Source organism: Onychomys torridus, chromosome 22 (genome assembly GCF_903995425.1).
Source record: "Onychomys torridus chromosome 22, mOncTor1.1, whole genome shotgun sequence".
Taxonomy (NCBI): Eukaryota; Metazoa; Chordata; class Mammalia; order Rodentia; family Cricetidae; genus Onychomys; species Onychomys torridus.
Window position 1 is genome coordinate 4783061 of NC_050464.1, and position 18022 is coordinate 4801082.

The 18022-nt window shown below is 47.3% G+C and overlaps 2 protein-coding genes and 2 non-coding genes across 5 annotated transcripts; all 4 read right to left on the reverse strand.

Annotated features, from left to right (window-relative positions):
- Positions 1–930: 930 nt before the first annotated feature.
- On the reverse strand, positions 931–3580 carry Rasl11a (RAS like family 11 member A). Its single transcript, XM_036172257.1, has 4 exons — positions 3311–3580; positions 2988–3044; positions 2795–2874; positions 931–1634 (listed from the first exon to the last, which is right to left on the reverse strand). Exons 1-4 carry the CDS (start codon positions 3432–3434, stop codon positions 1167–1169), a joined length of 729 nt encoding a protein of 242 aa, XP_036028150.1. The 5' UTR covers positions 3435–3580; the 3' UTR covers positions 931–1166.
- A 9254-nt stretch (positions 3581–12834) lies between these two features.
- Positions 12835–16415, reverse strand: Rpl21 (ribosomal protein L21). Of its 2 annotated transcripts, none has more exons than XM_036172040.1 (6): positions 16345–16415; positions 14949–15027; positions 14582–14643; positions 13768–13880; positions 13164–13314; positions 12835–12971 (listed from the first exon to the last, which is right to left on the reverse strand). In XM_036172040.1, the coding sequence occupies exons 2-6, from the start codon at positions 15013–15015 to the stop codon at positions 12882–12884; spliced, it is 483 nt and encodes a 160-aa protein (XP_036027933.1). In that variant the 5' UTR covers positions 15016–15027; positions 16345–16415; the 3' UTR covers positions 12835–12881. The 2 variants fall into 2 exon arrangements, with proteins under 2 accessions (XP_036027933.1, XP_036027934.1); XM_036172041.1 differs by lacking the exon at positions 16345–16415 and adding an exon at positions 16270–16320.
- LOC118572860 lies at positions 13600–13728 on the reverse strand. The gene has a single exon (XR_004943555.1). It is a non-coding gene; the product is annotated as a small nucleolar RNA SNORA27 (small nucleolar RNA).
- On the reverse strand, positions 13968–14038 carry LOC118572856. Its single transcript, XR_004943551.1, has one exon. It is a non-coding gene; the product is annotated as a small nucleolar RNA SNORD102 (small nucleolar RNA).
- Positions 16416–18022: the final 1607 nt, after the last annotated feature.

Sequence of the window (18022 nt, forward strand, 5' to 3'; positions counted from 1 at the left end):
CATGCCTCAGAGGCTGGGGTGCAGCTCAGCACTAGAGTGTTCAATCCTCAGGACCTCCCCAAACAAGATATACCTCAAATGTCAATTATTCTCTCTTTTTTCCAGAGGCTTCTACCCTGATGGTGAAGGAGACTCCAACAACTCTGGACCTTGCTCACCAGGCAGTCAATGCCCCTCAGCCATCGAGTGTGTTCACTGTGAAATTACATCACATCACTCTCCCCTCTGCTGGTATTGTGAACCCACGAAAGTCATCTTTGGTTCATGAAATAATACTTGGGTCATCTTATGTCCATATACAGCAAAGGGTCTGGGATGCAGGAGGGAGGGAGGACAGAGGCCACTTCCAGATGGCTAAGTTCACTTACTGACAAAGAATCCTGGAAAAGGAGATTTTCTTTCCTCTTTGGACAGTGCTGGGGAATCAAACCAAGGACCTTGAGCACAGTAAGCATCCATTCTACCACTGAGCTCTGTCCCTAGACACAGGTTTTATGACGGAGTTTCCATACATAGCTCTGGGGGGTCTGACACTTGCGTTTCTGTCTCAGCCTTCTGCCAGACTCTAGCTGGGCTTTTGTTTTCTGAAATACTCTGTGGAGAGGCTACACTGGCATTTGGACAAATAAGTAAATAATAGTGACAGTTTGTAGCATTTTAGCGACAGTTTCCAACAAAGCACGGTGCTGGAAAACCAGTGCTAACTTCCTGACTGTGAAGAACTGCCCTAATTAAGGACATCCTGTAGTTAGTCAAACCCCTTCCCCTCCTCTGCATACCTCTCCCTCCCACAGCTGACTCCCTCCACATGACCCCCTCCCTACTGCAAGACACCAATCAGAGTTCAGACTCAGGGCCAAGCACTGAGCACTTCTGGGCTCTGGTGCAAGCAAGATTTCTATAAAAAGACATTCAGAAAACAAGGAATAGATTGCCATTTTGCCTTTAATGGAAAAGTGGCTAACAGTTACAGTAAAAAAAAAAAAAATCCAACTTCTAGTCAATCACTGTTTGAATTTTCAGAAATACACATCCACTTGAAAGCCAATAAAGTCATTATAAAAATAAACTCTCAATATGTTTTAAAGGGGAAAGGCCCAGTCTTTGTGGCTGCACAAATGCTTAGTAATAATAGTAATAAAAGTCACCAGTCTGTCTGAGATGGGTCACCCCAGAGCATTGGGGGCTTTTACTTTGGAGGACAGGGCTTGCCTGAAGCGTCTCTTCAGGTCCTGCATATTGGGGGAGCGAGGCCGGGGGATGATGGAAGCCCTCCTCCGCTCCCCACTGAGGCTGTGCAGCTTGCTCACTTCTTTGCAGAGATGTTGGAACACATCACAGACATCCTCATAGTTTTCACTAGTGGAAATTTCAAGGAAAAGACTGCCCAGCTCATTGGCTAGTTGAAGACCGTCGTGTGTCTGCACCTGCCGGGCATGCAAAAGGTCTCCTTTGTTGCCCACGATGATGACAGGGGCTTTTCCATCAGGGTGGACCTTCCGGATATGCTGGTAAAGGGGCCGAATGGACTGGTAGCTCTCATAGTCTGTGATGGAATAGACCAGCAGAAAGCCCTCGGCCCACTGCACGCACTTGGACAGAGAATCCACTGTTTGGCTGAGGTTGTCTTGGGCCTGAGAAAGAACAAAATGGAACCTGATCAAAGGAAGCTCAAACCAGAGTGACCTCTGAAGGAACACTGGCTGGATGGAGAAATCACTAACTGTCGTCAGGCTCACCCTAGCTTCTGCAAGAGGCTTTCGACAGACAAAGCCTCGGACCAATGCTCACCCTGGATTCCTTTCTGAGCTGGTCTGGATGTACACTTCTAACCCCCTGCTCAACAGGCAGTCTCCAGCGAACTCTGATGACTTAATAATTACAGACCGGAATGGCTTAGTTTTCAGGGAATTAATTCATAACAAACAAAACTCTGGAAACAATCCAACATAAATATCTATTCCCAAGCTCATAAAAAATATTTTTAGCAGTCAACTTCTTGAGAACGTTACAGAAACGAATTCCTTTCTCTGCACTCTTCCACAGGACCTTTCCTCCCTAGAAGGGCTGAGCAATTAATTAAGTTGCATTCCAGACTGATAGCCAAGAGGTTATCTGATTGCAATTACTGGCCTGGAGAAACAGCCCCTAACATTTTTGGCAGCCCTGGCCAGAAGGCAGGCGCTTTTCCTCCAGAATCCAACCTACTGCTTTCTTCTTTAATGTGGTGCTGGGAATGGAACCCTGAACCTTCGAAAAAGTGCTTACTAACTACAGAGCTACATCCTCACCCTCACCTCCGCAAAGCACCACCACCACCCCCACCCCCACACACACCGGCTGTTGTTTTTAAATTGCTCCTGGTCTCTGAAAGTGTTCATACCTACCTAAGCAGCCCAGGCAATGATGGTCAGCCAGGGCTGCAGAAGAAGCTACTGTTGGGGGTGGGGGGTAGGGGGTGCCTCAGCCTGAAATTCTCACACTTGGGAGGCTGAGGCATCAAAGATTATAGTAAATCCAAGTCAGGCCTGAGCTACAAAGCAAGCGATAGGCCAGCCAGGACTACAGAGCAAGCCACAATCTTTAAAATAAATAAAGTAGTGTTTAAGAGCAAACTAGTTCTAATCAATCACGCCTTGGAGGGCATCCAGCATCCCGACCCTCAGCTCACCTGTGACAGACTGCCGATATCTACATTGAAACGTACATTAGACGTGCTGAGACATCTCACTCCAAGGCAATCACCTCAAAGTTAGATGCAGCTGCACCACACACCCTCGTTGACAGTCCTTACCTGGATGCCTCCTGGAGTGTCCTGGATCTGCAGGGATAGCTGGTCCCCCTCCACATAGACGAGTCTCGAATACAGTTTGCCTGTACAACAAAGAAGAGTTTGCATTTGCGTTTCCACGCTATGGCCAGCAAAAGAAAAAGGAGGGGAAAGAGAACTCGAGCCCAAAAGCCAAGAAGCATGAAACCATTCTAACCTGTGTTGGGTTCGTAGTCGCCGATGAATCTCTTCGTTAAGAAGCGCACAATCATTGCTGAAAAATGAAGTAAGAACATCAGCTGAAGAAGTGGGTCAAGGTGGTCGCCCTCACCGGAACGGCGCGCGTTCCCCTGGGTCCCCGGGATAAAGTGGCTTCCCCAAGGAATGTGACGGATGAGACCGGAGCGGCCCTCAACAGCCGCCAACCCGGTCCAGAGCTCAGGAGTGGACTGCCAGAGAAAACAGGCGGCGGTCTTCCCGCATCCCTGCGGGTGGGGACCCCTGCTGTCGTTGGGCGGCGCGCTGCCTTGCCCCACTCACCGCTTTTGCCCACACGACCCGCGCCTAGAACCGCCAGTTTGATGTCCTTGGGCAAGAGGTAGTCGGAGGAGGACTCGGGAATGGGAGCCAGCAGAAAGTGCCCAGACATGGTTGGCGGACGCATGGGCGCGTCCCGCGACCGCGTTGCAGGATAGCCGGCTGGACACACCGCAAGACAGGGCGCCGGGAAGCGGCGCGGCCAGCAGAGCTGCCCTCGGCTCTCGGTTTTTAAAGAGCTCGGGGAGCGCGGTGGCCGCCTCTAGCTCCTCCTATTCCCCGCCCCTTCCTGGAGTGGTGGGAGCAGCGCGCGCAGGGGACTGTCACCCGCGGGCGTGCGCACCGCCAGGCTGCCTGACACGCTCTGCTCGCCCAGTTGCGCGGGTCCCAGCCGGTGGAGTCCGGATGGTACCTGCCCCTGTAGTGGCCAACCTGGGCCACTAGCCTGGAGCGTGAATATGAAGGTGGAACTGGGCCACCAGACGGGGCAAAAGCTGCAGCTGGCTGGATGTTCCTGGGACAGTGGGAAGAAGAGATCCAATGTTTGCGCCTTTGATAGTCAGAGTGCTGATGGGTGAATTTGAGCTTCAGCATCCTGTAAATTGGGTGTGGTGGCACACCCAGTGGAGACAGGAGGGTTGGAAGTTCAAGGTTATCCTTGGTTACATCTGGGGTTCGAGGCCAGCTTGGACTACATAAGACCCTGTCTCAAATGTACATATACATATATACACATACACACACATATATATAATCTAAAAGGGTGCTGAGGAGTGACATCACTGTGGAAAAGGCTAGGGCCAGGGCACAGGCCCTAATCTACTAATTTAGTATAAATCAAGGGAATTGCCATCACTTACCTATAAACTCCCTCAGGGGACAGTTGTTGCCTACAGCTCAGCATCCAAACCCAGGCAGCCCCTGCTCTGCTGTGGCAGTGAACTGACTCATTCAAACTCAGGGAGCTTGATTCTGGCCGGACTCCCCACGGTAAATACCAGCCTGTGCGCTTGGCTCCAGGACCTACTTCGCTATTCAAACATTTCCTGGTAAGTATGAGGTGGAATTTAGGTTAGGGGGTGGGTAGGAGGAAGTGATCACAGAAGATAAAAAACATGGCTGGTTCTTGGATGCCGCCCTCGCAGTCTCTAGTGGTCCACTGTCATCTGCCCAGCTACCGGACAGCCCTACCCTCTTTCATTTCCGTTCTCTATGCCAGTCCTGTCAGCTTGCGCAGCGTGGCCGACCACACAGGACCTTCCTCTGTTCGTAATCTAGGCCAGGCTTTGACAAGCTTGATGGAGCTCTCCGAGACTGTAGCTAAGAATTTACGAGCCCTGGGGAAATGATAGGCTGGCTTGCTCCACCAGACTCACTCAGGTCTGGCAGCGAACTGCTGGCTCATCCAGGAAATTGGCAAGGCTGAGTGAGTGCAAGTGAGCAAGGCCTCTCTCTGGAGGCTGGGCAGCTCTAAAGCAGAAGCCTTCACCTCTGGTGCATTCTGTCAACCAAAGCAAACCATGACGCCAGCATGAACTCAAAAGATGGGGAAATCACGCTCCACCCCTTTAAGGACAGAGCAGCAAGCTGTAATGGAAAGGGCTAGCGCATAGGAAGTGACGGAGAATGGAGTCTGGTTTTGCTGTTGAAAATGCTAACAGGCCGGGCGGTGGTGGCTCATGCCTTTAATCCCAGAACTTTCAGTTTAATCGGAGAGACGTGACACAGGGCTTCCCTCCCCAAGTGGAGGAAAATCCCAGGCACCAAGACTACAAGACCTGTTTAAGGAGCCATGAGGAACTGCTGCTGTCCAGAGCCTGTTGGGAAGCTCTGTGGAGGCTGGACTGTTGTCTCTTGGAGTCACTGGGCCTTTCCTTGATGGACACGAGATGATTTCTGTAGCATCAAGTCCCCACCCAAACAGAGACAGAAAGGAGGACCACCTTGCTTTGCCTCTGTAACTACGAAATCAGACAGTGCTTGGGGTGGGGACATAGCTCAGTGGCAGAGCATTTGCCCAGCACGCCCTAGGGCTTGGGTTCTACCCTTAGTGCAGTATATAGCACTCAGGAAATGAAGGCAGCAGGATCATAAATTCAAGGCTATCCTTGACTCCATAGTAAGTTAGAGGCCATCCTGGGCTGTATGAGACCCCCATCTAAAAGAAAAAACATCCGTTACATCTTCATTGCAAGAACAGAAAAGATAAAACGAAGGAGCGCGCCGGGTGGTGGTGGCGCACGCCTGTAATCCCAGCACTCGGGAGGCAGAGCCAGGTGGATCTCTGTGAGTTCGAGGCCAGCCTGGGCTACCAAGTGAGTTCCAGGAAAAGGCGCAAAGCTACACAGAGAAACCCTATCTCAAAAAACAAAACAAAACAAAAACAAAACAAAAAAATACAAAGGAAAGCGATCCAAACAGCTGGCAAAGGATGGGATGGCCATGACAGCCGTGGTGATCATGATTCCTCCTGGAGAGAGACACTATTAACACCATGAAAAATGGAACATGGAGAATAGCAGTTGAGCAGGGGCTAGTGACATCCGTCACAAGCTCCCTTAGACAGAAATGCAGACAGTTCCAACTGCCTTTATTTAAACTTGAGGCTATCACCTCACTCCGTTTACTGTTTTCCACCCCTCAGTTTAAGGCAGTGGTTTGAGAACCTTCCTAATGCTGTGATCCTTTAATACAGTTCCTCACGTTGTGGTGACCCCCAACCATGAAATTACTTTGTTGCTACTTCATAACTGTAATTTTACTACTGCTATGAATTATAATGTAAATATCTGATATGTGACTCCTGTGACAGGGCCTTTTGACTTGCAACCCATAGGTTGGGAATCACTGGCTTAAGGTCCTTCAATGAGAAGATTCCACAACCTGTTCTCTGCCCTGCCCTGTGGTAATTATGCTTCCGTTTGCATTTAGTGCACCTTGCTTGGAAGAACTTGAAGTGTCTCCATTCTCCTTGGGAAAGCTCTTCACATTTACAGATACACAAAATAAGCTGACCCTTTGGCGAAGACAGTGAGCCACCAAGCTGGAGAATTATAAATAGGCTCTCTTGAATCGAGGCTGCCTGGGCTCTATTTTATTTCATGCTTGTGTCTAGAGTTATGTAAAACTGGTAACAGCTTTAAGCCAGTGTAACACAGGCATGCTGAATGCTTTTTACAAAGATAATAGGAATGCGTGGGCATAAACACCACACAAATCTGTGGGTGCTACAATGAGCGTGAAGGGCAGAATTTGCAAATAGCAAATATCAGATTGGGCAAGTTATTAACTCTTTACCAGCCAAATGAGAAGTTAAATTCTAGCCCTTCAGTGAGATTTGTCCAGGGGCCTACTCTAATTCACAAACATTCCCACCCATCATCCATATGTAGGGTCAGCCAAGTCCGTCCTACTGACTTGAAGGGAACTTCAGAGGCTCTACCTATGAGCCTCTCCCCAGAACAGGGTTAAGCTCCTGCCCTCTACCAACTCCCTCCATTATTTCAACCTAACCATCAGAATAATTGAGAACCCAGTCTTTGCAAGCTCCTGTGATGGGTGCTAGAAGAGAACACAAAGGAACAGTTTAATCAGAGAATTGAGTATCGGATGTGCCTCATGCCTTCAGATTCCCCTGTAGTGAAAGAATTAACTTAATTCAATTCATGAGCTATAAAATACGTATATCCACAAAAAAAATGTTCAAATATTATTCTCTCTCCCCTCCCCACCGCTCGCGCGTGCGTGCGTGCCTGCGTGCGTGCGTGCGTGTGTGTGTGTGTGTGTGTGTGTGTAGGGCAAAATTTAATCTCTAGCATTATTCCTTGTTGCTCTGGTTTTGTTTTTGGTGGGATTTTTGTTTTTGAGACAGGGTCTCACTATGTAGCCTTGGATATCCTGGAACTTACTCTAGACCAGGCTGGCCTGGATCTCAGAGATCCACCTACTTCTGCCTCCCAAGTGCTGGGACTAGATGCATGTGCCATGCCCTGTGTAGTCTGCATTTTCAGCAGGTTCACAGGTGATGCTGGCACTGGCAGCTAGAGAACCAAAGAAAGCAACACTTGGCGGGGTCTGGAGGAGCCTGACTGGCGGTGTCTGAGCGGAGGTGCAGAAGCCCCTGGAAAAGAAAACTGGTTGGCTCAGCCAAGTATTAGGGAGATAAAAAAATTAATTTGAAAAAAGTCTCTAAATATGTTAATTAGCAAGATTTTGGCAACCTCTGAGGATAGCTGCATCAGCATGGTGGAGGTGGAAGCCAGACCTGTAGTGGACAACCAGGAAGTTTAGCTATGGAAGGGGCCAGCAAGGCGCAGGAAAGACTGTTGCTCGCCTGCAAGCTTCCCAGGTCTGTAGGCTGAAGTCGAGGAAGGAGCAAGGGACAAGATGCCAGAGACACCCCGAATAATCAGAGAGCATGTGAGGGCAGAAAGCTGAAGGCAGCCCCCACCACTGTCCAACCCACTGCCCTCTTACTGCACACGCAACAGTTATGGGAGGTGGGCAGCCAGGAACAAGAGCCCAGCCAACTGTCTTCGTGCCCGCCTTTCCTCCTTCCCGTTCTGGTGCCCTCCAGCTTGTCTCACATAAATACTTGTCTCCTCCATCTTCCAGGTCGTCACCGTTTAGAGCAGGGCTGTGTGGTCCTGTCATCTTTGACCTCCTTCCACAGCAGTGTGCCTGACCCTAACAAGAAGCTGGAAATAATAAGTTTATTAAAAACTCAGACTCCCCAACAAAAAGATATATTGGGTCATAAGTAGTATAAAGAATAAAGGAACGAAGATGATAAAGGAGTTTGCTATTTTTTTAGGCCATTAAGAGACAGTCTTGACAAAATCTGGGCAGAGGTTGACTATGGAAAGGGGACAAACGGCAGGCATCTATGTAGGACAAGCTTTCCAGCAAAGGAAACACCAAGCACAGAAGCTTTGAAGAAGTGTGTGCCTAGCATATCAAAGGCACAGCAAGGAGGGGAAACCAAGCCAAGCTCTGGGCTAGGAGTCACATAAGGAAAAGGTCAGAAAGCCACAGTGCGGGTGGAGGGTTTTGTAGGCCAGGGTCACTGTCAGGATAGAACTGATATTCAAAGCCATGGAACCAAGTATCATCTGGAGAACTAAGATACTTCAGTAACGGCCAGAAAGGCCGCCCCAAACTGCAAAGATGAAAGGAAACAGAATCCAAACTCAGTAACACATTTTCTCCTGCCAAATTCACAAACTCTTAATAACCGATACTGGTAAAAGCCCTAAAGGGAAAGCTTTTTTATTATTATTATTATTATTATTATTATTATTATTATTATTATTATTATGTATACAGCATGTATGACTGCAGGTCAGAAGAGGGCACAGGATCTCATTACAGATGGTTGTGAGCCACCATGTGGTTGCTGGGAATTGAACTCAGGACCTCTGGAAGAGCAGTCAGTGTTCTTAACCTCTGAGCCATCTCCCCAGCCCCCAGCTTTTTTTTTTTTTTTTTTTTTTTTTTTTTCTTCGTTTCAGAACAGGGTTTCTTCGTATATCCCTGGTTGTCCTGGAACTAGCTCTATAGACCAGGCTGGCCTCGAACTCAAGAGAGATCTGCCTTCCCCTGCCTCCTCAGTGATGGTATTGAATTAAAGGCATCACCCTAGCTTTGTGTGTGTGCCCGTGCAGGGGTGGGGGGGGGGTGGGGGGGTGTTACCACATGTGTGCAGTACACACAGTGGCCAGAAGAGGGCATTGGATCCCCTGGAACTAGACCTACAGATAGTCCTGAGCTACCATGTGGGTGCTGAGAACTGAACATGGTCCTCTGCAAGAACAGCCAGTGCTCTGACCACTGAGCCATCTCTCCAGTCCCCTTGTTTTTCACTAGCCAAAATAATTCAAGCATCAGCAAATCACATTCTTTTACCCAGAATTGTGAAGAAGCCTAAGGAGGTTGCACATATTCACAGCTAGGCCATTTGTGTTTTAGAAAATTCTTGTATACGAAATGGAAAGAATTCTCTGAATAGGTGCCCTTAATAATGGCCCTAATCCAGTGGGTCTCAACCTCTGGGGCACGACCCCTCTGGGAGTTGCAAGTCAGATATTTCTGATTCATAACAGTAGCAAAGAAATAACTTTATGGCTGGGGGTCACCACATGAGGACCTGTATGGGAGGCTAGAGCGTCAGGAAGGTTGAGAGCTGATGCCCATCCCTTCTTCTGGTAGTTGCTCCTTTCCTGTCAACTTCATTGGCCTCCCAAATGGAGGCTTCTCCTCGGGTCAGGGTCAATCATAAATCAGACTGTAAGCGCACAGAGCCTTTAGGAATCCTTCTTCATTGTGGCCCCTAGGCCATGTGATTGTCAAGGCAACAGAAGGTAAAGACAAGACTTTCTGGGAAAGAACAAAACACTGTCCTACGTCTCCAGACTTTTCCACATCACAGGAGGATCTAACAATCCCAAATATTCTTGAGCAAAGTGTTGACTAGACTTCAGAGAAACACTAGTTTTATAAAGCACAGCAGAATATAAGACCAAACATATAGAGATTAAGAGTCCCCAGTTTGGCCAGGTGGTGGCACACACCTTTAAAATCAATGCTCAGTAGGCAGATCTCTTTAAATTTGAGATCAGCCTAGTCTACAAAGTGAATTCCAGGACAGCCAAGGCTATACAGAGAAACCATCTCAAAAACAAAACAAAACAAAACAAAACCCAACAAGTCCTCAGTCTTTTTTGTTTGTTTGTTTGTTTGTTTTTTTGAGACAGGGTTTCTCTGTGTAGCTTTGGTGCCTGTCCTGGATCTTGCTCTGTAGACCAGGCTGGCCTTGAACTCAGAGATCCGCCTGGCTCTGCCTCCCGAGCTCTGGGATTAAAGGTGTGTGCCACCACCACCCAGCCATATCATATCAGCTAACCTAACGGAGTCTAGCCTCCACACAGCAGTCAAGCTGTGGTGAAGGCAATTTTGGTGTAACACGGCATCAAGGCTCAGCTCTGCCAGTCTCTTGCCGTTTACGTACACATAAAACATATCAGTCCTCACATCTCAAAGCTGTCATGAGGATGAAATAGTATACCCTCACAGACCATCAAGAACGTTAGTACTACATCCAAAAAAGAGAAAGGCAGGTAACAGCAACTTTTCAGATGGCGGCCTGACAGGAAATGGTCCAGTCTCTGCCTTGCTCAGAGCTGCCAACCTGTGTGGCTTGCATGCAGATGGCCACCACCTAGGAGCACTGCACCTCCCTACTTTAATAGTAAACACAGCAATCAAGAACTCCATAGCCCGGGCAGGTGGTGGTGCACGCCTTTAATCCCAGCACTAGGGAGGCACAGTCAGGTGGATCTCTGAATTCGAAGCTAGCCTGGGCTACAGGACAGGCACAACACAGAGAAACTGTCTCAAAAAAACAAAAAAAAAAAAAAAACCCTACTACAGGGATCTGGGTAAACCGTATCTTCTGTGTTCCCACTACAGGAACCACAAGTTGTGGTTGAAGGAAGAAATGTTTGAGAACTGGAGTTTTTGTTTGGGGACAGGGTGTCACTACACAACTCTGGCTAGCCTTGAACTTAGTGATCTGCCTGCTTCTGTGGTATAGGAATTCAGCAGTCACTGTATCCTGGGTAGATGTTAGAGTGAACAGCTATTTTTTAGTACTTTGACCTTGAAGAATCCTTGTGGAAAACAGTGATTGTTTTCTCTGATTTGTAGAACTGTTTCACTGAAGGAGCATTGCAGCCATCCCAAGACTTTGCTCACAAGATGCCTCAGGCACACCTGAGGCTCTTGTATTACTATGTATTGCAAATGATACATAATGAAGGACAAGTCATGGGGGGATGTGATGCTCTCCTTCAGTAAGACATCTAAATTAATTAGGGACCTGAGTATGAAGAAATACTTTGTGTGACAGTCAATAAATACAACTTTGTTTGGTGTTCAGTCCATCAGAAGAGGCTGGACCTTCCTGCTGTTACCACATAGGCCTTAAAACCTCATCTTGGGCTGGAGAGATGGCTGGGCAGTTAACACTGGCTGCTCGTCCAGCAACCACATGGTGGCTCACAACCATCTATAGTGGATCTGATACTCTCTTCTGGCATAAAGTAGTACATACAGACAGAGCACTCATACATAAATAAATCTTTGAAAAACAAAACATCTTGGAGCGCCTTCTTCACTGACCCATGCTGCATAGTGCACCCCGGTAAGGTATGCAGGCCACAGCAGCCAGCTGGGAACTAGATTTTCAAGATTTTTAGATTAGGATGCTGAGGAAAATGAAGTCAGTACCTGACAACCCAAGGGCCCAAGAGAAAACCACAAGACCAGAGCAGAACCAGATTTCCCAAGGCAATAACCCTAGCAGTTGCTGAACTAACCACTTGCTTTAAAAAAAAAAATCACCACTAAGGGTTGAAGGTATAATTCAGACAGAATCCCCACAACTAGGGACAGCAAAGACCCCACCTGCCTCAAACAAGATGGAGGGTGGTAGTCCTATGAACAATGTATGAGACACATCCATACCTTGTGTGATCACAGCTCACCACCAGCAGTTAATGAACTGTGATCACGAAGTAGGAAGAATGATGCTCCATTGCTTGTGGTTAGGAATGGGCACTTCACCTAAGGTTTAAAAGCAGCCCCACTTCCAGAATAGATTTAAAGTTAACCATATCGAAGCAGTGGGTTTCATCTAACCTTCTTCACTGTCCAATTTCAATACATGCTGCCACACCAAGCACCAGAATTAACACAATTAACCACCAGTATCTGGCACTGCAGCGTCCACTCCAAATTTGCTGGGCCACAACAGAAGCACTGCCCATGTGGGCCTTAGAGAAAGGTGAACCTGGATAGAACCCAGAGCAAAGAACAAACTGACCAGGCCTGTCAAGGGCCAGTAAGATTTTGCTCCAAAGATGGAAGCTGGGCCATTTCTAATATTTAAATCAGGGTCAAAGACACACGACTCTGCTACTCATGAGCTGAATGCCATGGATTTAATGTGGTTCTTCAAAATCCACGCTGGACTCACTCCCCACTGTGAAAGGTCACAAGGCTTTGGGGGTTTAGACCAGGGCCTTCTTCACCAACAGTACAAACTGTAGGGCCACACTGCCACCCCTCTCCTGGCTTAAGCTTTGTTTACCCTCTTTGAAGGATACAGCTACAAGACACTCTCTTACCGTCAGGGGACCACACCTGACAAGAACTCCCCTGATACCCCCCACTTTGTATAGTGGCATGCCACACGGCCCAAGCTGTTCTTGAAGACCCTCCTGCCTCAACCTCCAAGTGCAAGGATTAGAGTTGCACCACCATGCCTGACCACCCACTAGTTTTTCTGTCTTTCCCTCTGGTGATTTAGAGCAACTATCTGGCCATATTTCTAAACAAGAGTGTGTCTTTAGCACACTAAGTCGTATCATTCAGCAGGAAAAAGTTGAATAGGAAAGACACAATGAACTAGCACAATTAAAATCTGCTTCAAAATTGTCTTTCAGGAAGGAGACACGACACACTTCAACGTAAGAAAAGCCCTTTACAGTCCATATCTTTTATTTCTTTTTGTACATTAGGCCATGAATTCGTATGGAATGGGCTCCAGCAGCTCAGGCTCCTTCCCGTTAGTCCTCACAAAGTGTGCTTCTCTGGGTGGGGCGGGCTGATAAAGAAAGAAAAGGATTATGGGAAATCTTAAAGTGCTCTTTGGAATTAACAAATAATTTTTTTTTTTTTTTTTTTGGAGCAGAGGATCGAACCCAGGGCCTACCACTGGGCTAAATCCCCACCCCCGAATACTCCATTCTTAAACTTCACGATCAATAGCAAACACACTGCCTGGTCAGGCTCTCACCTGGCGCTTCAGCTGAACCCAGGTGCCCTTCTCCTTAGCTTCCTTTTTCTTCTGGTCGTTCTCCTTCACGCGCTTCAGGAAGCTGTCTCGGCTCTTAGAGTGCTTGATGTGCTCAATCCGCACGTTAATTCTCTTGGCGAGAATCTTGCCCCTGGAAAGACCAATAGATTTTCTAAATGCTTCAGTCAAAAGCCCAACAGAAACACACACCGTTATTTGACAACTAACTACGTAGGTTAACACTGCTCTCATGCTCATGTCAATCATCCTTACCCAAAGGAAGAGGCCCGAGAGCACACTTCAAAGCTACTTTTCTGATGAACACAGCCCTGAAACAATAGTAACTCAGCCAAACCAGGCAAACGAAGCTTGTAATGAACTTTTAATGCTACTGACACACCAGCACCAACCACTCCCCCAGACTCCCGAGTGAACATCATGTCTCCCCTGACAGGTTACAAGACAAACACTTAAGTTTGCCTGAGTTTTAAAAGGCTATTTCCTTTGCCCCACTTGAATGGCCAATGAAGACATGAAGTCCAATTGGCAAAGTGAAAGGGGGTGTGACCAACCACTTCATCACAACCAATAGCATTTCACTTACTTAACTTGCTTGTTTACAATGATGCCCACGGCATGCTGGGTGACATTGTAGACTCTTCCGGTTTTGCCATGGTAACACTTATGAGGCATTCCTTTTTGAACAGTGCCCATTCCCTAGTCAAGAGACAAAGAATTACTAAAGCAACTCCTCTTTCCAAATCCTTTTAAGTAACCAAGGCTCCCTTTAAATGGCAACTCAAGAACTCTCAGAGCCGGTGAAATGTGGTTTTCACATTGCATCAAGCAATCAAATAGACAATCATCATTAAGTTCCAGAGTGCCAGAATATATCCAACTAACCCCAAAGTGCAGCCTTCACTGGGGCTTTCATAAAAAGCAACTCTATCTTTAACAACAAATTTTATTATCTTTTGGGACAGGGTCTAACTGTACAGATCCAGCTGGTCTTGAACTCAAGAAATTCACCTGCCTCTTCATCCTGAGTGCTGAGATTTTTCAAGACAGGGTTTCTATGTAGCCCTCGCTGTCCTCGAACTGGGCTCTGTAGACCAGACTGACCTCAAACCCACCACGGCCTCCTAGATGCTGGGATTAAAGGTGTGTGCCACCAAGGCCTGGCTCCATTAATTTTAAAGGTTTCTTTTACCCCTCCCCCATTTGTGCTATTAAATCAACATTCCTAACTTTTATTTTTCAAAATAGGTTTCTCCATGACTGCCCTGGTGGAACTTGCTTTGTAAACTCAAGGGATCCGCCTGCCTCTGCCTCCTGAGTGCTGGGATTAAAGCCGTGCACCACCAACATCCAGCTAGCGCCTAACTGCTAATACTGATCTTTCCTCCACTCTAATTTACCTTGATGTCTACAATATCACCTTTCTTGTAGATTCGCATGTAAGTGGCCAAAGGAACAACTCCTGCAAAAGAAAAAAAAAAAAAAAATCAAGACCCTGTCTAGACCCACAAGGTACTTTCATAACGGTACTAGTTTTCCACACGAAGCACAAATCTTTGGCAGTTACATTAGGTAATGGACAATTTCTCCTTATAAGCAAAGCTAGTCTAAGACTAACAGTCTGACACTTCTTTCCAGTGCTAGCCTACATGGACACTCAAGTTGTGAGACTGAGTGAGATCCATGCTTCTGCTTATGACACAGTACAGGTGAATGCTGTTAACCACAGATCAATAAACACACATCACCAAGGATCACGCCACTCACCATGTTTCCTAAAGGGCCTGGAGAACATGTAGCGGGTGCCTCTCCTCTTTCCCTTTGTGTTCGTCATTTTGGCGAGTTACTGGAACCAGAAAAAAATTTAATGTTAGCAACTATCCCCTTAAAACTAATCAGGAAACAGAATAAAAAGCTCGGTCACCACACACACACCTTAATGTCATCTTGTCACAGACCAGGCTCCCTCAAACTCAGCACCTTCCTGCCCAAGCCTCAAAGTGCTGGGACTGTAAATGGGTGCCCATGATTCCACTTAAAGACTTTAAATAGAAAGCTACCTTTTTTAAAAAAGGATTTTGGCTGCAGAGACCAAATTCTGTCATTAAAACCATCAGGATTGGTTGTTAAATTCAAATGCAAAACAGAACACACCAACGTATACTACATCCTATCTACAAGTAGAATAGTCTAGAATGCCAAAGACATTGCAACTCCCAACTTCAGGATAACTTTGTGGTTGGAGACCACAGAACTCAGCCTACACTTTGATGCTGTTAATTTTCTTTCATTATTAACCGAATTCTCTGTCAAATTAGCAAATGGAAGCGTAGAGTTAAGAGACTACCATCTGCTAAGGTATTAGGAAGTATGTAGAGAGAATCAATCCCTGGTAAAACTGATATAAGCCTCGACGATTCTTGCTACAAAAACCTACTTAAGCTGACATTCCTGCCTGTAAATGGCCTTTCCATTTTTATAAACAGCCACTGTAAAATGGACATAGAGCCCCGAGTGACTCTTGACACAGGGAGATTACTCAATCGGCAGCTAATTTAGCACCGTCTAAGAACTTACCTGCTACGGATATTTACAACCAGAACTTGTTTTCCAACATACCAACAAAGTTTGGATCACTCCAGCCATCCAGGGCAGAACTACCCGCCACTCCTCCGAACCACACGGGAACCCCTAAAGCATGGTGTTGTAAGTAACCAACTCGCTATCTTAAGCATTGGTGTGGCAGCCTTAACGTTACCGTCCCTTCCTACGCTCGTCTTCTAGGGCCAAAATTTGCAAATTACGAACTGTTTCATGCATCCCGAAGAGGGATCTCCTTTACATCATTCCCCAGGCTGACTCGGAGGGCACTCTCCTCGCCAGAGCCAAGTCCAGGCTTGCACACACCCAAGTCTCGTGAAGAACCAAGCCGACTTTTAAGTCCTAACCCGACAGCACATGCTCATGTTTGGGGTTAGGGGGACGTCCGGCTGCGAGCACTAAGCCAGGCCCGGCCTCTCCGGATAAAGGCCCCCGGCACCCACCGCCCAGGCCTGCGGCCTCTAGACAGTCTCCCCACGACCCTCACATGCAGTCTCCGCGGCCTGAGCCCCTCGTGCAGCGTGTAAAATGCACAAGCCGCGAGAGCCACGCGCCCACCGACCTGGAAGATGGCTGCCGCGGCCAAAAGGAAAGGGGCGGGGCCGCGCGCTCTTACAAGGACCGCGGGCTGCCCATGGCGCTGCCTGAAGACAAACGCCCGGCCTGCGAGGCTCTTCGAGAGAAGCGCGTTACTCTGATAACCGGGAGATCTTGTGAAGAGGCTCTCCTCTGCGCAGACTAAAGGCAGCCGGCTAACACAAACTCATTCAGGCATTATGTTAGACAGCCCGGAAGAGGGCCCTCGCGGGAGTCCAGCCGGACGCTACTTCCGTAGCGTGCCGACGCCAGCTGGTGCGTCCTGTGACGTAGGAGGCCGAGGTTCGCCTCTCCGCCCGGACTCGCTTACGTCCTGCGGCGCGGTGCAGTTTAGCATTTCTAGGGGCTGTTGAGTCGCGTAGGCAAATAATTACGTGTAGACTAAAACTGTGAGTTTTCCAAGTTTTTCCCCTGATGTGGTTAAACAACACACCCATTGGTCAGCTGAAACTTTGGAAAGCCGGGCGTGCTGCGCATGCTCATAATACCTGCCTTCCGGAGGCAGAAGCAGGAGCCGTCTAGGGAGACACTGTATTGTGTTGTTCGACACAACAAAAACCTCACTTTGGTTTTCTTGCAGGGTTTGGGGAGAGAGAGGTGGGGGAGGGGGTTGAGGTGGAGCTCACCAGAACACATACCTGTAGTTTGAACCTGATTAGTGTATATTAATTGTACAAAATACTAGGTTTCATTTTGACATTTTCAGGCAGGCATATGTGGTAACATACGCTGATCATTTTCACTCCCGTTACCCTTACTGTTCCTCCCCTTCCTGACTACCTCCCTGGCTGTAGATGAAGGTATTTAATCAGTCATTACACTGGAAGCAGTATTCCCAGTCATTAGATCAATCAATTTATTGTCATAGCCGGATTGGATATTGAAAATATTCCAATAGTAGATATGGGTTTTGAGAGGTGGACATTGTTTTTATGATCGCTATTCCGATCCATTCCTCCTACGCAATAGCGCCTCACTTAATTTTGGAGATATTAATTCTTGTCCCCAGTATAGATTCTTGGGAAGGTAGTCCTCACCATCAGGAAAACAAAAAGCCGGACTCTCAGTGTGCTCCTACAGCCAGGAGGCTAGAATGCATGCCTTTGGTCTTTACTCTGGACTGAAGACTATTGGGACAGAGTTGAGGAAATGGCAGCACAGCCATGCTTAAGGACAGCCACAGTCGGCCTGACTGGAGGGGTCTCTCTTCCCTCAGCTTCTACTTGGTGCCAAGCCTCATCCTTGAATATTTATGAACTCTGAAAACCACCATATCCTGCTAATAGATCCCAATAATAAACTCAGTAAAATCCAATGAAAGATGTGTCCAGCTAGGGTTAGGTTCGGTTGTTTGAAATCCCATTAATCCATGCTAGAAGATAAACATTTAACTCAAAGACATTGAGACCCTATCTCAGAGTGTGTGAAAACGTGACTGGGATTGGGGATAAAGCTCAGTGGTAGAGGGCTTGCCCAGCAAGCACAAGGCCCTGGGTTCAGTCCTCAGCTCCAGAAAAAAAAAAAAAAAAAAAGAAAAGAAAAAAAAAAAGAAAAGAAAAAAAATGTGACTGATCTAGTTAGCTAGGGGTTTACTAAGAGACTTCAATTATTGGGAAAATTTTAATATCTGTGACCAAATTATG